Source organism: Peromyscus californicus, unplaced genomic scaffold (assembly GCF_007827085.1).
Source record: "Peromyscus californicus insignis strain IS unplaced genomic scaffold, ASM782708v3 Scaffold_7__1_contigs__length_154581171, whole genome shotgun sequence".
Taxonomy (NCBI): Eukaryota; Metazoa; Chordata; class Mammalia; order Rodentia; family Cricetidae; genus Peromyscus; species Peromyscus californicus.
Window position 1 is genome coordinate 46,444,416 of NW_026294595.1, and position 25,112 is coordinate 46,469,527.

General features: G+C 43.3%; 1 protein-coding gene across 1 annotated transcript in view; it reads left to right on the forward strand.

Annotated features, from left to right (window-relative positions):
* The window catches only part of Dhrs9 (dehydrogenase/reductase 9), a 28,789-nt gene extending 9,783 nt beyond the window's left edge, over nt 1-19,006 (forward strand). The window contains exons 2-5 of the mRNA XM_052724351.1: nt 2,407-2,786; nt 3,932-4,190; nt 7,006-7,169; nt 10,895-19,006. Coding sequence (XP_052580311.1) covers nt 2,465-2,786; nt 3,932-4,190; nt 7,006-7,169; nt 10,895-11,118 — 969 coding nt within the window. The 5' untranslated portion in view covers nt 2,407-2,464 and the 3' untranslated portion in view covers nt 11,119-19,006. The remainder of the gene's footprint in view (nt 1-2,406; nt 2,787-3,931; nt 4,191-7,005; nt 7,170-10,894) is intronic.
* Nucleotides 19,007-25,112: the final 6,106 nt, after the last annotated feature.

The window sequence follows — 25,112 nt, forward strand, 5'->3', positions numbered from 1 at the left end:
TCTGGAAATTTGATTTACAATGAAATTAGACATCTCAATACTCAACAGCTATCAAGGGCAGGCTTAAACAAAACCCTATAACTAATTAGATTTACCATATGAAATGTCGTTAAAAATCTCGAAATGTGTCCTTTTTGTGAGTGCTTTCTGCTTATCCTCATAATTACACTTTTTAGATTATTATGCATTTGAGGAGCAGAAACCTGGCTGCATGGACATTTGTATGCAACAAATCAATTCCTGCACAAACAAGGTTTGGGGAAACTAAACCAAATTATTAACTAATTTAGAAACCTGTTTTCAAATATCTAGAACTGTACCAAGAGTCAGCTACATCCCCATGCTTCTCATATTTTAATATTTCTCACTAGCTTAATATGTCAGTAGATTTTTTTTATTTCTTTTTTTTATTTGTAAGTCTTTCAGGAAAAAAAATAAGAGATGGAAACGGCCCACGTTTCTCTTAAAAAGTAAAGAGGATATATTGAATTACTTTTTATCTTAAATGTACTATTGCTTATACAGTGGTAGTAGTTAAATATGTGTATGTATTTGAAATCTTATTTATGCATTTGTTTATAGATGCACTTATTTAACAAAACATTGACTCAAATGTAATAACCACTACGTTAAAGAGGTGGGGGTGGGTAGAGAGAAAAAAAGAAAAGAAAAAATTTCTTAGTATCCAGAAATAGGCATGATTCTGGAGGCATCCACACAGGTCTGCCTTTCAGTCTGTGGCTGTTGGTTTTCTTCTGTGAAGTATTCCAGGCCTGTGTGATTCTGAGGGAGAAGGAACCCAGGACAGAGACACTGTTTGGGGCTGGGGGATGGCTCAACGGTTAAGAGCATGCAGCGCTCTTGCAGAGGGCCCAAGCTCTGTTTACAGCACCCGCATTAGGCTGCTGGCAACCACCTGTAACTCCAGCTTCAAGGGATCCCATTGTCTCTTCTGACCTCTGCAGGTACCTGCACTCCAGTGTACATAACACACACACACACTTTAAAAAAAAATCAAAAAGGTAAATCTAAAAGAAGAAAACAAAACACACACTCTGTAGACACAGCAGGGAACTTTCTAGACCTCTAGGCTACCGGCAAGGAAAGGGTTCTTTCCAAAGCTGATGTTCTCCCTGGCTCTCTTCCCTACACTGACTTAGGAGCTAACACAGTGTTCCTGCGTGGAGAGGGAGTTGGCCTCTTCTCCTGTTTCCCCTCGTCAGAAACTGGAAGGGCAGGGCCTCCATGACCTCAGACCTGAGGCAGCCAGAGAGCAGCAGCAGCCTGCCCTCTGACCCTTACTGACTTCCTCCTGCCGGGTGGAGGACCACTCCACAGATGCCGATGCCCGCGGTAAGCATGGCATGCTGAGGGAAAACAGAGTCACCGGTCCCTCAGGAAGGGTACAGGAAGTCCTTCTCCTGCTTGATACCAAGTACTAAGCTCCCTGCTAGTCACAGCAACATTAATATTCCAGTTGGCTCTCTTCTAGGTAGTTTGGTCAGTTTTACAGTATAAACTTCTTCATCTTATCCTGTTTACACATGCCTTTCTTTTTCTTACAAGAGGTTAGTGTTGAAGACAGAATTTAAAGATTCGAGATACCAGGCATTCATTTCCACCCCACTCTTTAACTTACTGGGATCTCTCATTTCAGTCTCTCCTGAATAGAGGAGCAATACTCTCTGAGCCAGATGGAAGGGGGACTCTAACTCATTTACTAAGAGAAAAATAGAAACTGCGTTGGGAATGTTTTCTCAGTGACAGCTGCGTTAATGCTCTCCTCTCCTGGATTCTGGAAACAACTGGGAGTCCAGCGGAACTAGAAGACTGACCTGAGCACATTAGCACAGTGGTACTCAAGCTGTGGTTCGAGGCCCCTTTGGGGTGGATGACCCTTTCACGGGGGTCACCTAAGACCATTGGAAAACACAGATATTTACATTATGATTCATAACAGTAGCAAAATTACAGTTATGAAGTAGCAATGGAAACAATTTTATGGTTGGGGTCACCACAGCGTGAGGAAGTGCATTAAAGGGTTGCAGCGTTAGGAAGGTGGAGGACCACTGATCTAGGAGATGTTGATCCTGTTTTGCTCTCCAATTTTGCTAAATGATGAGATGTAAAAATTTACTGTGAGACTCTGTCTCTCAGACGGAAGAGTACCCAGTGACCTGCACCAGCTTTGTGTCCGCTCCATTTCTTCCCATCTGGATTTGCTGGATTCTGATTGGTTTTGGCATTACCTTAAAGAAGCAGTGTGTGATGTAAATGCCTTGTCTTTCCAACAAGCAACTGAATAATCGTCTTAATACCTGTCTACTCATATTCTCTTAAAGAGCTCACGTTCATCAACATGTGATTGTTCCAATTTGAATTTTCTCTCTGATTTTGAACATCCAGGACACCATCTTCTATTGTACATGAGAGAAGCGTCCCTGTCACATACAGGAAAAAGAAAATGGTGTTGCTGTTGTTTTGGGTGTTGGCCCTCCTCTTCCTCTGTGCTTTCCTGTGGAGTTATAAAGGACAGCTGAAGATAGCTAATATCACTGACAAGTACATTTTCATCACTGGCTGTGACACAGGCTTTGGAAACTTGGCAGCCAGAACTTTTGATAAGAAGGGCTTCCAGGTCATCGCTGCCTGCCTGACGGAGTCAGGAGCAGCTGCTTTGAAGGCCAAAACCTCAGAGAGACTTCACACAGTGCTTCTGGATGTCACCGACCCAGAGAATGTCAAGAGGACTGCCCAGTGGGTGAAGAACCATGTAGGGGGAAAAGGTAAGAGAAAAAGATATGGGATAGGAAGGCTGGTGGATGGGGAGATAACTAAAGCAAAATAAAATGAGTTCATGGTTTAAATGGCTTTTCAAGACAATGTCTCCTAAGGCCCAGCAGCACATTTCTTAATCTCCACACAGAGCCTCTGAGGAATGCCAGTGTATGTGAGATGCGACCTAGATGGACTGCGTAGAGTCCCAGCAGGTGAACCTAGAACAGAAATGAATGCCCTAACTGTCCCTGACCTTCTCCAACAACATCACAGCAAAGGGAGCTGAGGTTCAAGTCTATAGGAGAATATGGAAACAGCATCCAGATCACCCCTTGGATTACTTGGGACCCACATCTCAAAAGATGGGTTCCAGAGTTCATACATCTTTAGTAGTCGGTAGAACAGGATCCAGGGATGTGAGGATAGGGGTCTTAAGGAGTCCATATAGTCCAATGCGCAGTGGACAGTCCCTCTGCTATGGACTTTGTTAGAGAGCTGCACTCTCAACTGGGAGAGATTGGCCAGCTTTGAATATTGAAATAGTCTCATAAGAAGAAGATATCAGGGTTCATGAAAGAGAAAAGCAAATGCATGAGCTTCAATAACATCTTTAGCTCTAAGCCTCTGAACCTTGAATGCAACGGCTCAGGAAAGCCTCCGGACAAACTTTGGTGCCTGAATTCCAACACCTTTAGCAATACCATGTATTTCCTATCAAGAAACAGCCAAATGGATGACTTATCTTTCTAGCAAAATTTCAGCATAAATTAGGTTCCTATCACGTCTCTGTCCATACAGAATATTTTATAAATATACACTGGCTGCACCATCCTTGCAAGGCAGGAAAACAGACCAGTGTTCTCTATATCTAAGATGAGAAATCAGAAAGTCTGCCTCAGAAAACATTAAAAAAAAATATGACACTTGGAGCCAGAAATAGAAGAGCAGTGAGACTGAATTCCAGTAACTAAACATGAACAATTTCAACTTAGTCTCTCACTCTGTCAGCTGCCACTTTCCCAAAATGCAAAGCCATTTGGGAATGACTACAAAGAGAAAATAGCGCCGTTGTGTAAAGAAAGAACCGTATTTTCATCAGCGATGCCCATAGAAATGACATCTTCCATGGTGGCTCCTTTTTTCTCTGCTCCAGGTCTCTGGGGGCTGATCAATAATGCTGGTGTCCTCGGCGTGCTGGCACCCACTGACTGGCTGACCGTGAATGACTACAGAGAACCCATTGAAGTGAATCTGTTTGGACTCATCGACGTGACATTGAATATGCTGCCCCTGGTCAAAAAAGCTCGAGGGCGTGTTATCAATGTCTCCAGTATCGGAGGCCGGCTTGCATTCGGAGGAGGGGGCTACACTCCATCCAAATATGCAGTGGAAGGTTTCAATGACAGCTTAAGGTAAGGTGGATTAACTGATTTAGAGTATAATTGATGCTAACACATACTGGATACTTAGTATATATGAAGTATCCTTTTCACACTTTAAATATTTCTACTTGCCCAGGGTTACACAGCTGATAAGTGGTAGATCTGAGATTTGAACTCGAGTCTATGTTGACTCTTTTTGCTTTTTGTATTAGTGTATGATGCCCATAGTGGTATGAATTTATGAATTTAGAGTCAACAGGTCAATTTGTCCAATAGAGAATCATCCAGGGTTGGTCACTCTCTTGTTATTTCTGGAAGTTGTTAATGGGACAGCACCAGCTTATTTAAGCTTCCGGTAGAAAAACATCAGTTCTCAATGGCTACACAATACACTCTGCCTGGGTTCTGCAGCTGTATCCAGCAGGAGAGGCAGGAAGGGGATGTTTGGTTCCTCTTACCTGGAACCAGAATTGGAGCTTTTTCAGTCAAGGTTCTGAAAAGAAATAACAGCACACTAAAATTGTAGTAAGAGAACAGAGTTAGTTAAAGGACAATTTTCAAATGTGGGAGGTATGCAGAGAAATCTCAGAGGATAGGAATAAGGGCTAACACCAAAGGGCTTTGCTATACAAGAACTAAGGGATGAAGAGAGGGAAGTTTCTAGAACCTGGAGACACAGATATTGACAGTTCTAGCTAAAAGATAAAATAACCAGTGTCAACACTACATGAGGAATTATTAATTCCACTCCTTGTACTCCCACTCCTGATTCGGATAGACTGTGTCCACCAGATGCTGGGATACACTTAATGTAGGTGAGTCTTCTGGGACATAGTGCCAGCAGAAAGGACTGGAGAAGTATGTGTAAGTTAAGTCGGTTGAGTCATAATGACACAAGAAGGAGAAAAGACAAAATTGATATTGACTTGCCTTTAATTCCCCTATGTGCTTATTCAATTGGTACTTACTGAAGGCATATGTTAGAGTTTATACTCTATACCACAGATCTAGGAGTAGCTTAGTAATAAAGAGGATAGATGATCCCACTGAGGTCAATAGAGGTCCATAACTCCATTCTGCCACATGATCTAGATGCCAAGTCTGAGTCTCCTAAGAAATAAACACAATAAAATTCTTCCAAAACATAAATGTAAAGTTGAATAGCCTGGAGAACTTGCTAAATATGTATATATTGTTGGAGGTGGGTCTGGGATGAGAGTGGCGAGTTTTTTTCTACAGAGTTACCCGATGCTGTTGATGGCTCAGGGATCATCACACTTCAAGTAACAGTCATGGCAACCGCTCTCCATCTTGGCTGACCTTTCGCTCTATTCTACAAAAAGCAATATCTTCGTAACACGCTAGTATTTAAAAAGATATTTTGACTGGAGTATTTGTAGAATCTGTTGTGTAGCTATACACTGTCCTAAAGTAATCAACAGGAAGGGTTTATGTCTTTATGGACCCATAGAACTGGTATTTGACATGGAAACATGCATGCAGCCTAGTCCGGTGCCTGTTCCAGAATGTCTACATATATAGAGAAGGACAGAGGGACAACAGTCAACAGAGGACTGGGACTCTGAATCTGTGTTTGCTGAGCAAGCATATTGGTTTCATGTTGACTTAGCAACATGTTGGCCTCGTAAGCTATGGCCTGTCTCCTGTCCCTGTGTCATTTTCATGAGTACAGAGGAAAAGGGTCTTCTCAAATACCTCCTTGGAACTGCCGTCTCCCAGATCCAACAGACATCGGTTGACAGTTGAGTAAAATATAATTAGATTGAAAAATAACCTTTAAGATTTTAAATGTAATACACCTTTCAAAATCTCTCAGGGTTGAGCTGATTTACATTGTCAGTAAAATACATTTCAAATTGTGTAATAGTTTTGTTGCTAAAAAGCACAATCTGGAAAGAATTGAATTACATTTTAAGATTACAACTAGAGCTTATTAAAGAAAAATATCTTGTGGTGAGGAATGGGGATATAGCTTAGTGGCAGAGCTTTCACCTAGTGCTACAAGGTTCTGGGTTCAAGCCTCAGCATGAGTAAGATGTCTACAAAACAAGTAATTGCCTCTTTATACATTCCTGGAGGAAATAGACATTAAATTTAGGAAATGATTGTTCATGAACCGGTCTGCAGTACATTGTTTGGTTGACAGGAAGGAGGTACCAACATCTCAAACCTGTGATTCAGTGACTATGTAGACTTGAGGCTGTCCGTAGTGCTGGGAAGGGAAGCTTGCTCAGCAGCACGGGGATCAGGATGGCATGCCAGGGATCACGATACTAGATCCTTCAGCATCCTCAGCCATGCTGCAATCCACATTCCAAAACCCAAGGCAAACTTGTCCGTCCAAGCCAGTCACTGGTCCATTTCCCCATTGGATACTGTGAGCATGGAGTAGAAATAGTCTTAACCTAAATGCTTACCAGTTTAATAAGAAGGATGTGGCTTACAGAGACAAACACTGGATTAGGGTGGTGTTATTCAGAAGGTTGTCCCACCCACATCCTGTTCTGTCATTCAGCCTCACGTGACCACCTTGAACTCCAATTTCTTCATCTTCCAAGTGACAGAAGTAAAACAAGGTGTTTGCTGCCAACGTAGTCATTCTGGGATTCTATGAAAAGATTTATGAGGAGCTAGTTAACAAGTAGTAAACACTCTCCAAATAAATCTGAATGAAACAAAAAGAAAATTAAAAAAGAAAAAAAAAAGACTGAGGATGTGACTACAGAATGCTTGCCTATCATGAATGAAGCCGTAGATTAGACCACAGCTCAATGAAAACGTATTTTTTTAATTTAAAAAAATTATTTGATTGTTCTTCTCACAGGCGGGACATGAAAGCTTTTGGTGTGCATGTCTCATGCATTGAACCAGGACTGTTCAAAACAGAACTGGCAGACCCAATAAAGACAACTGAAAAAAAACTGGCCATTTGGAAACATCTGTCTCCAGACGTCAAACAACAATATGGAGAAGGCTACATCGAAAAAAGTGAGTCTGGGGGTAGATCTAGTGCCTTCTGGGATTCACTGTCCTGGTCATCGTGAAGGAGTCACAAACATAATGATAGTGACCTTTCATAAGTCCAGTATCATCTCTCAATTTTCTGGGTACAATTGCGTACTCAGAAACTAACAAATGCTAGGTTTTATGCTCATCATTTCTGAATAATGTCATTTATGCCTCAAAAGGTGTGTTGGAGTAGTGAATAGAGGCTTTGCAAGGTAAAATGTCCTTTCCGGCTTGATTCAGTGTCTCCTGGTCATGCTCGATATGAAGGCAGGCAGCCTGGCTCTCAGAGTCTTCATTTCTATACATATTTCATCTTATTACTAAACACAATCCATTCATTCAGCTTTGTTCAAGGATCTGTGGAGACAATGATGGACAATGATAGAGAAGAGTCAGACTATGATCCTTACAGTCCACTATAGCTGACTACAAAGAGTAGCCAAGTAAAACCGTGAAACAATGAGACTACACAGGATCAAGAAAACAGATCCTCTTTAGGGTAACCCAGGGAGTCAAAAGGGAAGCTGATGGTGCAGTCTCTAATTGCCGAGGGAATACAGACCAGGAAAGGGACCCAGCTGATTGAGAAGCCTTAACAGGACAGGACAGGTTTGAATAGGGCTTTAGAATCCAGGAAAGAGTTATTCGGTTAGAGGAAGCTGTCAGAGGCAGGAACATATGGAAGGGGAAGCAGAAGAAGAGGTAAAATGAGTCAAAAGACTGAGTCGATGGGAGAAATAATAATAAAGATTACACAATGATGATTAATACTGAGAACATTTACAAGGCACTTGTCATTGCTCTAAGTGCCTCACACACCCACTTCCATTTGTTTACAACCCCCAAGCTCTATGGAGTAGATGCTGTTATCGCCTTCATTTTATAGAACTAGAGACCTAGAAATGACGTGCCTGAAACCGCACAGCTAGCTAGATAGATGTGAACCCAGCACAATCATGCAGTGCATTCTTGGGCACTCTAGCACAAAGGAACCAATGCAGTGAAGACTTCGGTCGCAGTTCCTCTTAGACCCTTCCTCCCACCTCCAGTTTCCTGAACCAGTAATGTTTGCTTGATAATCCTCTTGCCGTCAGTGGAACAAGGTCCTGCCTCCCTCCATGTCACAGCACCCCTCCAAAATGTGACTCTGCCTCATCACTAGTCATGTAACACAGTGAACTATGACAAGGTTCAAGATCAGTAGTTTGAATGTAAACCCAAGACTCAAATCAGAAACACTACGGAAGTTTTGAAAATGATAGACATCTCCAACCACCACCACCTCAATCTAATACACACACAAGAAAAAGCCTGCTGAAGATTTCAACTAAAATGACTAATTGACAAACTTGTCTAAGAATGTCTCTCTGTAAGCTTCGAGTCATCACCATTAGAAGCTGTCTTTCTTACACTCTGACTCTAAAGGTTTTAGGTAGGTCAAAGGTAAAACATTGAACTTACCCCTGTTAGACTTAATACTTCAGAGACAAAGTCCTTCATTTAAAAGAGTTTTCTATATTAGATAATTATGATGATACTGATAAGTACCTATCACTATATCACAAAATTCCATCGAAAAATTTTCCATTTGGGTACATAACAATTGTACACATTTATGAGGCATATCGTGATATGGATACAGATCGAGGTGGCTGTGACATTGATTTTCTGAAACATCTGTCATTTCTTCAGGTTGAAAACATTCTAAACTTTCTTTACTAAGCAATATAAAAGAGCACTGAGCCCAATTTTATATTGATTTATCGTATTAAATATTTCTGAGTCAGAATTCAGAGGTGAACCAGACTTACAGTCCCAATGCAGACCAGAAATTTAAGGTCACCTTTCCTCATTTCCCAGGCTGAACAACAATGTAAATTAGTCATTAACACTTACTACATACGGTCTTTAAAGAACTTGGGGCCACTCACGGAATATCACGGTCACTTATTAGGTTCTTTGAACAATTGGGGGCCTGAGATCTAACATGGTAGGTTTTCTCCCTGAGAAAACATGGCTCAGGTATGTTTGAAAGCACATGAATATCATATGGTAGTTCTACTTTGCAGCTGTTTTGTTGTGGTTTATTTTTTGAGAAAGCCCATACCATTTTCTATCATTGCTGTTTGAGTCTACATTCTCAGCAACTACCAGCACAGGATCTCTTTCCTCCACACCCTGGTCAATACTTCTTATCTGTGGTCTCACTGCCACTCCAATGGTCCAATACGATATTGTGCTGTGGATTGAACTTGAGTACTAGAGCAATTCATGCACTGTGAATAATACACTCACACACACCCCCCACTGGCCCTGCTTATGGCCTCTTGAGAAATGTCTGTTTGGGTCCTTTTCATGTTTTAAAAATCAGATTGTTCATTTTTTTCTATTGAGTTGTTGGAGTTCCCTTTATATTTCTTTTTGGATATCAACCCTTTATCAATGTATGGTTTGAAAATAATTTTTTCCCATTCCATGAGTTGTCTCTGTGTTCTTTTAACTGCTTCCTTTGGTGCAGAGGAGATGGTTAGTCTGATGCAGTCCTGGCCAGCCATCTTGGATTTTGTGGTCTGTGCTACAGGGATCATCTTCAAAACTTATTACTTAGTCCAATTTCAAAAAGCTTTTGCTCTATGCTTTATAGTTTAAGGTTCTACTTTAAGGTCTTTGCTATGCCCTGAGTTGACTTTTGTAGTCAATAGGAGATAAGGTTCCAATTTCATTCCCTTGCCTGTGGATGGCTAGTTGTTACAACTCTTTTTGGTTTTTTGTTTGTTTGATTGGGTTTTTTTTTGTTTATTTGTTTTTTATTGTTTGTTTTTTGTTGGGTTTGTTTTTGTTTTTCAAGACAGGGTTTCACTGTGTAGCTTTGGAGCCTGACCTGGAACTCATTCTGTAGACCAGGCTGGACTAGAACTCACAGAGATCCACCTGCCTCTGCCTCTCAAGTGCTGGGATTAAAGGCATGCACCACCACCGCCCAGCTACAACTCTTTTTTATTGAAGAATCCAGGGCTTCAAATCATTCCCAATCTCTTGTGAACGTATTTGCCTTGATGGGATCTTAGGTCGTGACTCAAAAATTGTATTTGCCTGACAATTAGAAGACTTTTCACTTCTAATTCAGAACAAATTTGTAGAGATGTTCGGTGGTATGATGCCCTCTCCATCCAAATATGCACAAATGCACACTCATGCACAAGAATGTGTACATAATCCTATTTCCTATAACATAGTACTCTCTAGAAAGGATTAGGAATCAAAATCATGACTTCCTAGAGGAAGGCCCTCATGGGCTCTGTACAGTATCTTTTCCATTCTGTCTTTAAAGAAACAGTCTTCAAGGTCCTCGGACCAGCAGCATTACTTGAAAACTTGTAGAAAATGCAAATGCTAAGACCGCATGTCATGCCTACTGGCTCAGGAATTCTGTGTGTAGAACCCAGAAGTCTAGATTTTAATAAGCCCTCTAGGAGATTCTACTACCCACTCAAGCTTGAGATGAGACCAACTAGCCTAAAGAAGACATTGCAGCATCCTTTTCTGGAGAATGGAAACTCATTCCAGTGAGCCTCAATGACAATGGCAAATTCAGACTAAAAGTCCCTGTCATGTGTCTTCCTGATTGCACCCTAGCCTCCCACTCTGCTTCTTCTTTTCTGCCCAAGAGTAAGCACATTTTTGGTCTTTTTTTTTTTTTATAGGTCTACACAAACTGAAAAGAAGTACGTCCTCAGTGAACTTGGACCTCTCTCTAGTGGTAGAGTGCATGGACCACGCTCTAACGAGCGTCTTCCCCAAGACTCGTTATACCGCTGGAAAAGATGCCAAGACCTTTTGGATACCTCTGTCTCACATGCCAGCCATTTTACAAGACTTTTTATTGCTGAAACAGAAAGTAGAGCTGGCGAATCCCAAAGCAGTGTGACTCAATGGACGGCAAACGCCCACCCCAGGCTCTGAGGTTGACTGATTTCAAAGACTTACCATTTCAATCTCAGTCTTTACCAGACCTAACGTGGACTCATTTAGATCATGTTTCTGTTTATAAAAGAAGGAGTTCCAGAGTCCCTTGAGCCTTCTTTGAAAATAAGGACAGAGAAGATCTACCACACAAGCCAGTCTTGCCTGATGCTGAAGCCTTGCCTGAACAGTAGGATGAAAGGGTAGCAGAAAGACTTTTCCCTCCAAACGGTGTGTGCTGCTGCCTGCCCCTTGCTGGTTCAGTAATCCAGAGTGTTAAGCACTGTGTTTTATCAAAATGTTAACCAATAAGAAGTCTTTCATAAGTGTGCCTGGTGGCTCTGGTACCTCACCGAGAAGAAGACTCAGGCTGGAACTCACTAGGTTTTGATAAGCTTTGATAGGAACAAGAAAGTGATAAAGCACACTGTCACACAGAGCACTGGGATGAACGAGAGGCCATGAGAAACAGAGGGAAGAAATAGAAGGACAGAAAAAGACAGGGAAGGAAATGCGAGGCAGGGAGACTCCAACACGAGCTACATACTCCAAAGGGACAGACACAGAGGACGCACCGCCACTGCGGCTACTGTGAAGTCATCCCATCTGGTCTGTTTCAGTCAGCCACATCATGGCAGAAGTTCACCAGCTCTGTTGGCTACAGCCACTCCTCCTTTCAACGGCTGGGGTCTTGGCTCCATTTCACAGCTTCAGACTCTATGGCTTGCCACCCTTTGCCTTTCCAGATGTCCCAAGGCTGCCAAGATTTGTAGAATCCGAAGGAAACTCCTTTGGTGATCTTCCCTCCACACTGGTCCAATTGTTCAACCTTCCAATTCTGTCTTTGTTTTGCCTTTTCCTGAGACCATTTTTATTTTTCTTATTCCTTTAAGTAGCTACAATTGGCTGTTTATTCCAACCATAAACTAAGTGACATGCAGCCTACCATTAAGATCAAGTTTGCCAACTGCATTACCTGTGTTAGCAATGTGCCAGTTGGACTTCTGTTCAGCTTTTGAGTCCGTCCTTCTTAGCCATAGGTCTGCCATCAGCTTCCCCTCAGAGAAGGCTCAGTGGACCACAGTGGTTACCTGTTGGTTCAGAGATGCTGTGAAGGAGCTCGCTGCCATAATAAGCCATTCTGAGCCCAGGGGTACCAAACAAGCCAAGCATCAAGAACAAATTACTCATTTCCGTGTGTGAAAGCAGAGGGTATCTAAATCTCCCAGACTAAAGAGAATCTCTTCTATTTAAAATATCTTCAAAACCCCCAAAACATCTGTGGGAAGCTCAGCCTAGTGTATAATGAGAAAAATCCCCAGCAAGCTTCTGAGAAAAATGCTCAAATTTTACCCTTCTCCACAGTATTAGCCCTAATAGTTCTCGGTGGCATAATACATCACAGACTCATTTACTGATGTGGAGGAAATAGCCAAACATTCTCAAAACAAAAAAACTCTGGTAGCTACAAGTGATTTGTATCAATTTTAATCTAAGTGACTGCCTCCTGTATTCTTGCATGCCAAACAAGACAATTCTGCTTTGTTTTTTATTATTGTTGTTGTTGTCCATTTGTTTTTTTAAACTTATTTATTTTTACTTTATGTGCATTAGTGGTTTTGCCATGGGTGTTGGGTCCCCTGGAACTGGAGTTACAGACAGTTGTGAGCTGCTATGTGGGTGCTGGAAATTGAACCCAGGTCCTCTGGGAGAGCAGTCAATGCTCTTAACCACTGAGCCATCTCTAGTTACATTTTTTCCTTAATTCTGTGATTCTTTTTGCCCTTCTTTTTGTTACCGGGACTCAAATATCCAGGCTCTCATGCACTGAGCCACGCCACACCCCAGCTTGGGGTTTATTTTTAAAAAGGGAAATGTTTATAGTTTCCATCATAGTTTATGAAGCATTGTGCTAGCCAGGGCACTGGTGATGTGTGATGTCTGACAATTTCCAAGCTCTCTTGTTGGGACACCTGCCAGAGAAAGATCCAGATCCACAGTCCTACTTGGTACCTAGAAATGGGATATAACCTGAAAAAGGACCTGCAAGGACCACACACATCTGTCATTTTCTGTGGTCAGTAGCTGCCCTAAAGTGATCCCCTTCACTTCTGTTAGAGAAAGTGGAGACGGAAAGGTCTCCACTATGGATCTGTGGCCTGAATTCTAGACAACAGCCGTCTCATCATACATGGGGAAAGCTTAATCTCAGTCTTTGGTCTGGTTTTCCCCCTCCATGGTAGCTACGACTTGAGGGTCTATGAACCAACATGGCGGGACCTGGGTTATGAAGCAGACAATGCAAAAAAAGAGCCTTCCCACTATAGTAATAGGAAAAATAATCCAGCTGGTGATTTGGTGGATGCTCTGTGTGTGTGTCGAAGTCTTAGTCCAGTCGCTATGTCTCACAGGAACAGTTTCATCCAAACCTCACCACATCTCAGTCAGCTGTGTGTTTTAGACATGCCGAAGTGAAATCACAACCAAGTGGGTAATTTTTTGTATTTTAGAGTGCTAGTCATCTTGGTCCAGGACTCACCCAAGTAGTCTCATTCCAAAGACCATGTGATATGGTATATGATAAAGAATCCTAGGCTTGCAGAGTCTTCCTCAACAATGATTCTGACTGTACAAAAGCAAAACCTTCATTAAACAGTCTAACATCAATCTTGCCTACTCAATAATGATCATAAGTACAAGAGGTACATAATTTTGAGAAACAAAGATATACTCATTTTTGTTTTTATAAAAATTCTACTTTTATTTCTTCTCACTTATGATTACATAACATGAGCATTTAGACACAATGTCTCAGATCTTAGGAGTTTTTGAACTATATTTCTGAATTTCTATTACCTTTTTTTGACCCCTCTTTTCTTCTTCTTCTTCGTTGTTGTTGTTGTTGTTTAACTGTTACCTGCTTGAGAAATCTATTTGTGATCACTTTTTGTTAATCTCAGTAATGATCTTAGGTCACCCCTCCTCACCCACCTAAAAAATCTTTTAGCTTTAAAATCAGACAAAAAGAAAACATCAAAAATTAGCGTATTAGCAAAAAAATGAGCAACACAAATACCAATTATTGCTGCTTTGTTTTGTTTTTTCTTTTGCTGTAAATAAAAACTTTGGCAGACTGTCCTGGTCCCTGTGGCTAGGGCTAACCTAGGAACTCTAAGGATAGGGCTAACCCAGGAACTCTAAGCACAGACATATCCAGAAGGAGTTTGGAGGCTCCAGCACTACCACACTGCAGTCTAAGAAAATGTCAGCCTGTGGCGGAACCTTATCATTTGACAGGAAGAGATCAAGTAACCCAGTGTCTGTCTCAGAAACATTTCCTGGAGAGTATTCACTGTCACACACTTCAGCCCCAACACTACGGAAGCATGAAAAATCACCATTTTCGAATTGCCTTGCCAACTGGCTCCAGTTACGACAACACTTTCTATTATTTTTGAGTCAAGTCTTGTGCGGGAGAGGGAAGAAAGGACACCCATTCCTGCTTCTATCATCATAAGAAGGGTTCTCTCATTCACAGAACTTTCCAGACCAAGCCAAGCTCCACCCCAGAGTGCCCTCCATGTAGTTTCTATGAAGTCTTTATGGCTTTTACCCAGAAGATACAGTTAGTGTTCTCTTTTACAAATAAGAAACCTAATATCCAAAGTCTCCCATCTATAATAATCTGAGATTCCTAAATCCCTATCCTGGAAGTGCTAAGAAAAAAAAAAGAAAGGTGCAGGGGAGGAAAGAAGAGCTACCTATCACACAACGAATTTTAAATTCACGGTGCTTCCTTTGGACTCTTTCTGGCACACTTCAGCCTCCGTAGATTAGCAATTTGCAAACTCCAAGTCCTGAAAATAATATAAGACAAGACTCTTGGCTAGTGACTGCAAATTCTTTCTCCATTCCTGGGAACTCTTCAATTTTTTTTTATATTTATTTGTTTAGTTGTTTGTTTGTTTTATGTGTCTGTGTGACAAGAGGGTTGAGTGTACCACGGCACCCATGAGGAGATCAGAAGACAAGTTGTGGAAGTCAGTGTTCTCCTTCCACTGTGTGAGTCCGAGAGTTCCTCTGTGTGGAACTCAAGTGGTGAGGCTTAGCAGCAGCAGCCGTTAGCCAGAGCCCTTCGGCAGGCCCTGGGAGTCTAAGAGGATGGTAGAGAAGGGTGGGCAATTGCTGCTCCCATTTCCTGCCCTCCAACGCCTACTGCAAACCTCCGTGTAAGAAACCCAGCTTCTCTTTGGGAGCATCAGTACAAACTGGCATTTCCGTGTTTCACAAATTGCTTTCACAACAAAGTAAGTAAAAGTCTTCTGTTCAGATCCTTAGCCTCCAAGGCCTCCACTCCTCTTTAGACCTTGTCTCTTTCAGCTCCACACCGGGAAGAGATCAGGTCTGAGGGAAGCGTTCCATCCATGGCCCCACAAGAGACACAGAGAGACACGTGTGTTGACACAGCAGGGGATGTGAGGAGACAGAACCTGGGTACAAACACTTCTGCAAGTTCAAACCATGGAGGAGCATGGTAAAGGCACGGGTTTGTCTGTGCTTCCAAAACTCAGTTATGGGATTCGGAGCCCCATGCAGACACACTAAGGTATTTTGTGCAAGAGGTAGCTCAAAATGGGTCAATAGAGTGATGTAATCGTGTGTTGTAACCATCCCTCTACCACCCTGAGGAAAAAACATGAAAGATGCCCTGATCTTGGCCTAACTTTGTTGAAAATGTCATCTTGTAGAGTTACTGTATGTGGTGCTATTTATATAAAGCCATTTCACACAAGCATGTGTTGTACACTGAACGCACCTCCACACCCTCTGCTCTCCCTTTCTCATCCTCCCCCCTCCTGTTGGTCCCCGTTGTTTCCCTAGACAGTTTCAAGCCCACTTTTATGACATTTATGGAGATAGGATTTTATGTATTTGTATAAAATAGAGGGCTCTAATGAAAAAAATGAGATTTGTCTTTTTGAAACTGGATTAATTAAGTATAATTATCTTTGGTTGCATTTCCTTTCTTGAAAATAATGTTCTTCTTCACGGCTGAAAGCAATCCCTTTGTTTAGTCTACAGTATTTTCTTGATCCAGTCGTCTGTTGCTGGGATCTAGGTTGGTTCCGTAACTTAGCTACTGTGACTAGTGACACAAGAAACGGCAATCTGCATGTGTCTCTGTGACATGTTGGCTTGAAGTTGTTTGGGAAAACACCCAGGACTGGCACAGCAGGGTCACATGGCAAATCTATTTTCAATTTTTTAATAAAGCAGACTAGTTTGCATCCCCACCAGCAGTATATATGATACGAATTTGCTTTGGTCCATATTCTCAAAAGCATTTATTGTTTTCTTAATGTCTGCTTGGCCTAGAATTTAAGTAAACAACACACAGAAGGTTGGTGATGGCTGTGTCTACTCTTGCCTGTTCAGGGCACTATTGGGAGCCCTGCTCATAAGTAACTCTACATATTCGATGCAGGAGATCAAGGGTAGCCGAAGTCTAGGTTAGCAGCAGAGGAGATGAAGAGGCTGGGGTGACTACCTTGGGAGGAAAAAATAGGGGAGACAGACTAGCCCACTTGAAGGAGGACAGAACAGAACAAAGGCCATGGGTGGAAGTTCCACGGAGTTCAAGTTCAAATCCTCTTGTATAAAGAGGACTTTTTTACCAGTGGTTTGACAGAGGTCAGCTACTATGGGTGGGTAAAAGAAGGTGGCCCTGGAAGACAGCTCCGTGACCCAAGGATGCTGAAGAAGGGACTTGGGAAATGTGGGGCAGAGCTTGCTGTCTCAAGATCCTTAACCCCTCTGATTCTGCCACTACGGAAGGGGCTTTCCTCAGATGTTGCACATGCCTGTGCATAAATTGCCAGAATTTCTAGATTCTAAATCTTGAGGAATCAACAATCCAGATGTCTCCTATCCCAGCTGTGACAAAATGTGAAATTGTATTCCTCTCAGTCTTGAAAGCTTGCCTTAGCCCCAATGGGAGAAAGGCAGGTAGCATTCAAAGGGAAGGGAAGAGAAACCTAGACAACGCTAAGCTAACTTCTGACCTTGTTTAGAGGAAGCCCCAAGGTTAGTACAAGAGGAGGAAGCTGAAAGTGTTCTTGGAGCAGCTCACAACCTGAGGGGCATAGCAGTTCAGTTGTGTGTGTCCTTCTCAAAGGTAGCTCCCTCTTATATCCATGGGTTCTGCAAGAATGGGTTCAATCACACACAGGTTGAGAATCACTTTTGGAAAGTGCACCTGTACGGCATATGTACAAACTATTTCTTGTTATTTCTAGTGGAATCATCCATCCATGAATAAATGGTTTTCAAGGTGAGCTGTACCTCTGTAGGAATCCAATTCATTATTTTAGGTAGCCATTTAGAAAATGCCGCATTACCCTGCAGGGCTATCTGGTTCCCAGAATGATTCGCTGAGAGACAGGTCCATGACATAAACAGTTAGACACTGGAGCTAGTGAGATGGCTCAGCAGGTCTCTACCTGCTTGTCACCAAGCCTGATGGCCTGAGTTTGATCACCAGAACTGATTTCTGAAAGTTGTCCTCTGACCTCCAGGCATGTGCCTCACTCCAAAAAGTCTAGATGTTGGACATTTACTGAAACTTTTCCTGAAGTCCATCCTTCCTGTTTTGTGTACTCATACTCAGAGATCAACTCCCTTGACAGTTAGCTAAAAGCACTGTCAATAAAGTTGTTCTGTGTGATTCTAAAAGCTCAACTTTTTAGCCAGATGTGGCGACACACACCTTTAGTCCTAGAACTTGGGGGCCAGAGGCAGGTGAATCTCTGAGTTGGAGGGCAGCCTGGTCTACAGAGCAACTTCCAGGACAGCCAGGGCTACAAGGCGGGGGAAGCTCAACTTTTTTTTTTTCTTGACAGTTCTCTGTTAACAAACCACTTCCCTGCTGTTTTGAAATGGAGCCACCATGATGATTATTGCTTGGAAATGACAGGTGGGAGCTGTTTGGGTTAAAATGTGTCCTCCCAGCCGGGCGGTGGTGGTGCACACCTTTAATCCCAGCACTTGGGAGGCGGAGGCAGGTGGATCTCTGTGAGTTCGAGGCCAGCCTGGTCTACAGAGTGAGTTCCAGGACAGGCGCCAAAGCTACACAGAGAAATCCTATCTTGAACAAAAAAAGAAAGAAAGAAAGAAAGAAAGAAAGAGAGAGAGAGAGAGAGAGAGAGAGAGAGAGAGAGAGAGAGAGAAAGAAAGAAAGAAAGAAAGAAAGAAAGAAAGAAAGAAAGAAAGAAAGAAAGAAAGAAAGAAAGAAAGAAAGAAGGAAAGAAAAGGAAAAAGGAAAAAAAGTGTCCTCCCCACAAAACAATATGCTGGAATTCTAAACCCCTAGGATCTGAGAACCTGACCTTACCTGAAGGCAGAGTCTTTGCAGAGATTAAAGTTCAAATGAGTCTTAGAGCTGATGTTGGTGTTGCACAGCTTTAATCTCAGCAATGGGGAGGCAGAGACAGAAGATCTCTGTGAGTTTCTGGCCAGACTGGTCTATGGAGTGAGTCCCAGGACAGTCAGGGCTATGTAGAGAGACTCTAGAAAAAAACAAAAAGAACAAACATCAAGTCTTAGAGTGGACTTTAATCCAACAGGATTGGTGTACTCGTAAGAAAGAGACACTTAGACACAAAGCATAAAGACGGACATGCTTAGCGGGAGCAGGAGGAGGATAACAAACCAGTAGACACGGGGCAAGAGGACATACGGACAGAGGCCTGAGCAGACCTTTCCACACAGCCTTTAAGGAGCCAACCCTGCCACCATCTTGATTTCTGACTTTTAATCTCCAGAAGTATGACAATAAATTTCTGTTGTTTAAGCCACTAGGGAATAAGGGTCTCTTTATCTTTTCGCCTCCGAACATCTTTCTCAAAATTTCTTTGAAAATCCTTGTGAGGGTCTGGAGAGATGGCACAGTGGTTAGAAGTGCACACTACTCTTGCAAAGGACCTGAGTTCAGTTCCAGCACACATTGGGTCGCTCACAACCACCTATCACTCCCACTCCAGGGAATCCAACGCCCTTTCTGGCCTCCATGGGTCCCTACACACATGTGCACACACAGAGACATACAGCTTAAATAAATCTTTTTATTTTTAAGATCTTCATGAGGAATCTATGCGGGAGCACTTCTCATCAGGTCATGAAGAAAGCCTCGTAGGTGAAACACCCTTAGTGAGAAACCAAAGCTGCCATTCACATTGGCTTGAACACTAGCTGGAGAGTGGAGACAGGAAGAGTGCCCCGCCTGCAGGGCTTCAACGGGTTCTCGACCACCCTAAGGACGGAATGATAGAGACAGGAAGAGCAGCTAGCTCTGTCTCAAAAACTGAACAGTGATGTTTATCAAATCTTAGCATACTGCTAAGGAATGCCAGGCATTCTTCATGTTGTGGGCACACTGTAAAATAAACTTAAGTGCGTGGTGGAACTCATCTCAATCTGTCACTTGAACTGGCTGGTCAAAGACAAGAACAAGAGAGATAGATGTATTGCAACTTCAGTCCTCAGTCTTGTGAGTTTGACATGAAGGGCCCACAGATTGGTGAAAAGAAGGATCAGGGCGTGTAGGCTAAACCGTCCTCAGTCATCATTTTCTCAGTGTCCCTTCCGTCGAGTCCCACTCCATCTGTTGAACGGTACTGAAGGCAGGAGTGTGGGATTGGGAAATGAAAGCTAGGAAATAGAGATGTAGTTGAAGAAAAAGACAGAGACACGGGAGAGCTCTGGGTCAATAACACAGACCCTGAGTTTATTACTCACAGCCTTTATATACCCAAAGTGGGGGGGGGGGGCAAAAAGACCTCCCCTTTTCAAGGACATCACAGTTCAAGGTATGTGGGAGCCCGTTCTCGGGTTCCTCGTGGCTTTACCCAGCAGGTCCGCATAGAGGATGATTAGGACCACGGGCCTAAGTGCAGGTGTCTGGGATGGTCTGCACTTGACTGTGCTGGGGGAGGAGGTCTTTTGCTCCACCCCTTGGCGTCTCTATAAAAACCCTGGGGCAGAGACAGTCAGGGCCCGTTGGAATAGGTTCCAGGCCCTCTCGAGGCTATTCTTTATTTTCTATCTGTTTATCTCCGCGATATTCTCCGCAATAAATCCTTCTATCTAATATTTCCTGCTGCTCGCACTCAAGAAAACTCTGGGGAACTGTGGGGGTGGTTGGGTAAACGCCCCACAAAGGTACAAAGTACAGTCAAGTGTAAACACCTCCTTAGTACCCAACACATCTGGTGACCATGCCTTATGGCAAAGCGTCCTGTAAATAGGCCTGGAAGTATAAACATCTGGTAACCACACCTTTGGCCAAAACATCCTGTTATGCAACCTTGCAGGGGAAAAGAAGCTTGGACTCGCTGACCTAGAGTCAAGATGAAAACAAGCCACAAGCTGGGGTCTCCGTGGGCCCCCACATTCTTCTCCAGAGTCCTACCTGGGAGACTGTGAGGATGGGGAAGTCGAGTTGGAGGCTTGAGAACTGGTCTCAAAGGACGCCAGTGTCAAGGGTTGCAGCACTGCAAGGCCTTTGCATCTCTCACTCACCTCGTAACTTCAAAGAAATTTGTACCAGGTAATTTCAAAGAAAAGAGAAGAGTGTGCCGGAAAAGTGGGGGACCTGGGAAGATGTTCTTGGCCAGACTCAGGACAGAGTCGGACGTGGACAGGAAGAGACAGGTTTCTTGTATTTGGGGAATGATAGGAGGGTTTTAGTGCATAGTAAGAAAACTGACCTCAGAGAGTGACAGGAATAGAGAAGGAAGGCCAGTGCCTCCTCCCTGAACACTTGCAGAAACAATATGGTGGCAATAAGGATGGTTGTGACAAGAGTGATGATGGCTGACACCCAGTGTTGAACAACTGTTAGGTAACAAGGTTCTGTGTAGTGCAACTGCTAATTTATTAATTACACTGTGCTAATTGCATGCCTGGTTTTCTCATTTAGTCTTTATACAACAACCTTGCAAAATTTCTATGAAGAAAAGCAGAGCCTGGGTGGGTTTCGCAATTTGTCCTACATCTCAGAACCATGGTGGCAGTTGGAACTGCTGGCCTCTACTGTCAGTGTTCTCTGAGAAGCAGCGCTGGACTTTCTTACAAGATGAGACATTTCATCTTCTACCGTTGAAGTCAGCTCATGTAGGGTTTGAATTCTAAATACTACATTATCAAAAGCAATGGCCACAACCATCTTGTTGAAGGAACAGGTTCTCATCCAGTCTTTGTTGGCTTGCAGTCTGATGCTGATTACCACTGTAGTCCCATGAACGATGCTGCCTGCTTTCCCAGGTAATGATACAGCAAAATTGTCCCCTTGCACTTTGCTAGCGTCATGTCATGAAAGCGGACACCACAGGAAACACTGTGGGCAGAGTGGTGGTTTGGGGTTCTGCTTTGCTTACTTTTTTCTTTTTCTTTTCTTTCTTTAGACTAAGTATGCACCACCATCTCCAGTTTATGGTCTTGAACCTGAATTTTCACCCTCAACCTGAACATTGTGACAAAGGTACCATGATTTTTTTTTAAAGAGGGAACAAACTAGGGGGACCCCATTGCTTCTTAAGGTCACAAAGCAGCTGAGCTACAGCAAGAGAAACTTCATGAAAATGTAATCTCAAGATTTGGGAAGCTGAGGCAGGAGGATAGCTGTAAGATCAAGGCTATAGTGAGTTCCAGAGCAGCTTGGGCTACAGAGTGAAGCCCTGTCCTCTGAAATAGGGAAGAAGGATACAGAGATGGCTCAGTAGATAAGAGCACTTGCTCCTCTCACAGAGAACACAAGATCAGTTCCCAGCATCCACATGCAGCAGCTCGCTGCTGCCTGTAACTCCAGCTCCAGGGGTAGGTGATGCCACTGGCCGCCACAGACACTGGCACACATATGCCCATGACCCCCTACACATACGGAATTTGAAATAAAATAATTCTTTAAAACAGAGGGAGAGAGGAAGGAAAGGCAGGGGGAGGGAAAGAAAACAAAAACGACTGCAGAACCTGACTCGGGACCTCGGCTGCATCCGTCTTCACCGAAACACAGACAAGGAACAAGCAGAGATGGCTCCTTGCAGAACCATGTAAGATCTCTGCAGTCGTCCCCAGATAGCTAAAGACACAGCTGCGTTTCCATTTCAGCAGGAAGTGAAGTAAGAGCATCTGTACTTCCGAAACATGTCAAGGACACTTGCACAAGCTGCCGTATGAACCCAAAATAAGTCAGAAAATGTGAGCAGACAGTAGAGAAAAGAGACCATTATTAGATAACGTTTTATGTGGCTATGTGCTACACGAATGACCTCATATCTTCTCAACAATTTTATGAATTAAGTGAAACCTTGAGGCCTCATTTTATAGGCAAGAAAACTAGCTTTGGAGAAGACTGTGTGCTGTGCTCAAGGACACACATAATTAATTGCTAAAAATCATTTAAGCTTCAAAGTACGGTGGCACATTTCTATAATCCTAGCAATTGGAAGACTGAGAGGCAGGAGGATCGTAAGTTCAAGACCAGTCTGGGCTTGGTACTGAGATGCTGTCCCAGAAAGCAAAGTCAAGAGTCAATAAGAACAAAAACAACTGAAAAAAACTCTTTTACTGTATTTAGTGGATAGAAATAGCCTATTCATAAACACAGTCCACAGAGGGCATTTCAAACTTAGATGAGGAAAGGCAAGAGAGCTAGGTAATTGGAACTGAGAAGGGTGTTTCACGTGTCTTTCCTTCTCGGATACACTTGTTCCAGTCACAATTTTGAACATTGCCCTCAGAAAGACAAAAGGCTTCAAAGACCCTCTTCTGCCTAGGAGACGCGGTGAGTGTTGAACTCTAGTTTCTGATTCTCAGATCTAACTTCATTTTGCTGTTAAGCCTGGCTGGTCCCCTGACACCCCACAAGGAAGTCCTGACACTTGACTCCAAGGCCTTGTGGTTTGAGTGCAGCTTCCAAGACACTGGCCAAACTCTATCTACAACCCTCTTTCACCCGACAGCTTCTCCAAAGGCCCTTTTCTCCCCTCACATCCTGATCCACCGCTTTTAGACCTTACTATCAGGTGAACACTAGGAGGTGCCTGATGCTCAATTAAAAAAAAAAAAAAATTCCCACAGGAGCCCTTCAGCTTCTGCCTGAGCTTAAACCCTGGGAAGCAGCGGCTCCTCCCTCTTCCCCTCAGAAGAATCACTCACAAATGGAGCAAAGCCTACCTAGCATGTCCCCTGTGGAGTACTGTGGGAACACAGCCAGTCTGAAGACTGTTCCCCACAGTCTGAAGGAAAACCAGAGCCCAAACCAGCTGTGTGAGCTCCTGTCATAAGCCAGAGGAGTCCAGAAGGTAAACAATCAGGGATAAATGTCATTCTTAAGTGATCAAAACTACTCAAAAAGTTGTCCCTATCCACTTTATAGAGAGGAAGTGCAGCGGAACCAGCCGGCCACTTGGAGAAGCTGTTGCTCCATGTGCTCCATGAAATGCGGGAGCATTGGGGTCTTCTCCTTTCGCAAAGCTGCCGCATGAGGCCCGGCGAAGCTGAGGTCTTGGCAACAACCTTCACAGTAACTGGGTGGGTGTTTGTCCTATAGGTTTGGCATTAACATGCAAATAAGAATGCCCAAGTGCCCCACTTATGCTTTGGGATCTTCTATTAAAATCCTGGCACTCACCATGGCTATGAAAGAGAAAGGGAAAAAAAATGGTGGGACCTTTGCTTGATTTCTCTCATTGATCTCCCTGTGCTAGAGCCAAGGCGCTTTTGAGACCAGAGAAGAAAGGTTGGGTTCACCCAGGAACCAGAGACTGCTAAAGCTAAAGACATTTCACCCCCCTCTCTCACACAAAAGCTTTGCCTTGTGTAAATAGCGGCCACTCCACTCTGTCAATCAGCAGCAGTAACTTTAACTCTGTGTTCATTGTAGCCACTGTGTATAAAAAGCCAAAGCTTGCTCCAAAGCCCCCCTCCATGTATTCAGGGAAATCATAGGGAGGCGTAACCCAGCCATGTCTGTAAAATTACCAGGCTGCTAATTGTGCGTATCTTTTCCTTACAGTCTCTCCATCCTGTCACTCTGGCCTGAATAATCGCTTTGGCTTCCATCTGTCTGGCTTTGTTTGCCTGCTCCCTGGAGATGGGCCTGCGGGGAAGCCCCTCAGAGACAAGCGCACCTCAGTAAAACACGTGACAAAGGGTTTGGGGAATTTGTTAACCGAACGTAAGTATGAAAACAAATTCAGCTGCGTGTCTCTGAGACGGGATCATGAGTGGCAAGGCATTCCTGTCCCTGTGACTGAGGACAAGGGTAAGCACAGAGCAGGTGTTGACTGGCCAACTCAATGCCAAATGCAACCTGCCATACTGGATAAAAACAAACAAACAAACAAACAAACACCGTAGTTTGAGAGTGCAGAACCAGGGAGAGATAACCGGCTGCCAAACAGAATCTGACCACCTCATTAACATGGATAAAAAAGAACCCTGCCAACTTTCACCTCTGGCTGGTAGAAAGTGACTAGATATCATGTTCCCAACCCATAATCACTCTCCCAACAGCGTTCTCCTGTTTAAAAGCTGGCCTTGCCCTGGGGATAAAACACAGTTACACACTTACTGTTATGGACCCATCCATTGACTGGGCTTAGAGCCTCCACCCCAACGCTGACATATGAAAAAACACCAGAAGCTGTCCCCAACCCTTCTCTCCTGAAGCAGTCACAAAACCCAGGAAGGATTTCCTGACCCTGCTCTCAGCAGAACCTAAGATGAGAACAGCCAGAGGCCTTAGGACACAGAACACAAAGTATTGTGGAATATTCCATTACACTGTGTGAAGATGTGTCACTGTGATTGGTTTAATAAAGAGCTGAAGGGCCAATAATTAGGCAGGAGATATAGGTGGGACTTCTGGGGGGACAAAGAGGTCTCTGGGAAGAAGACAAG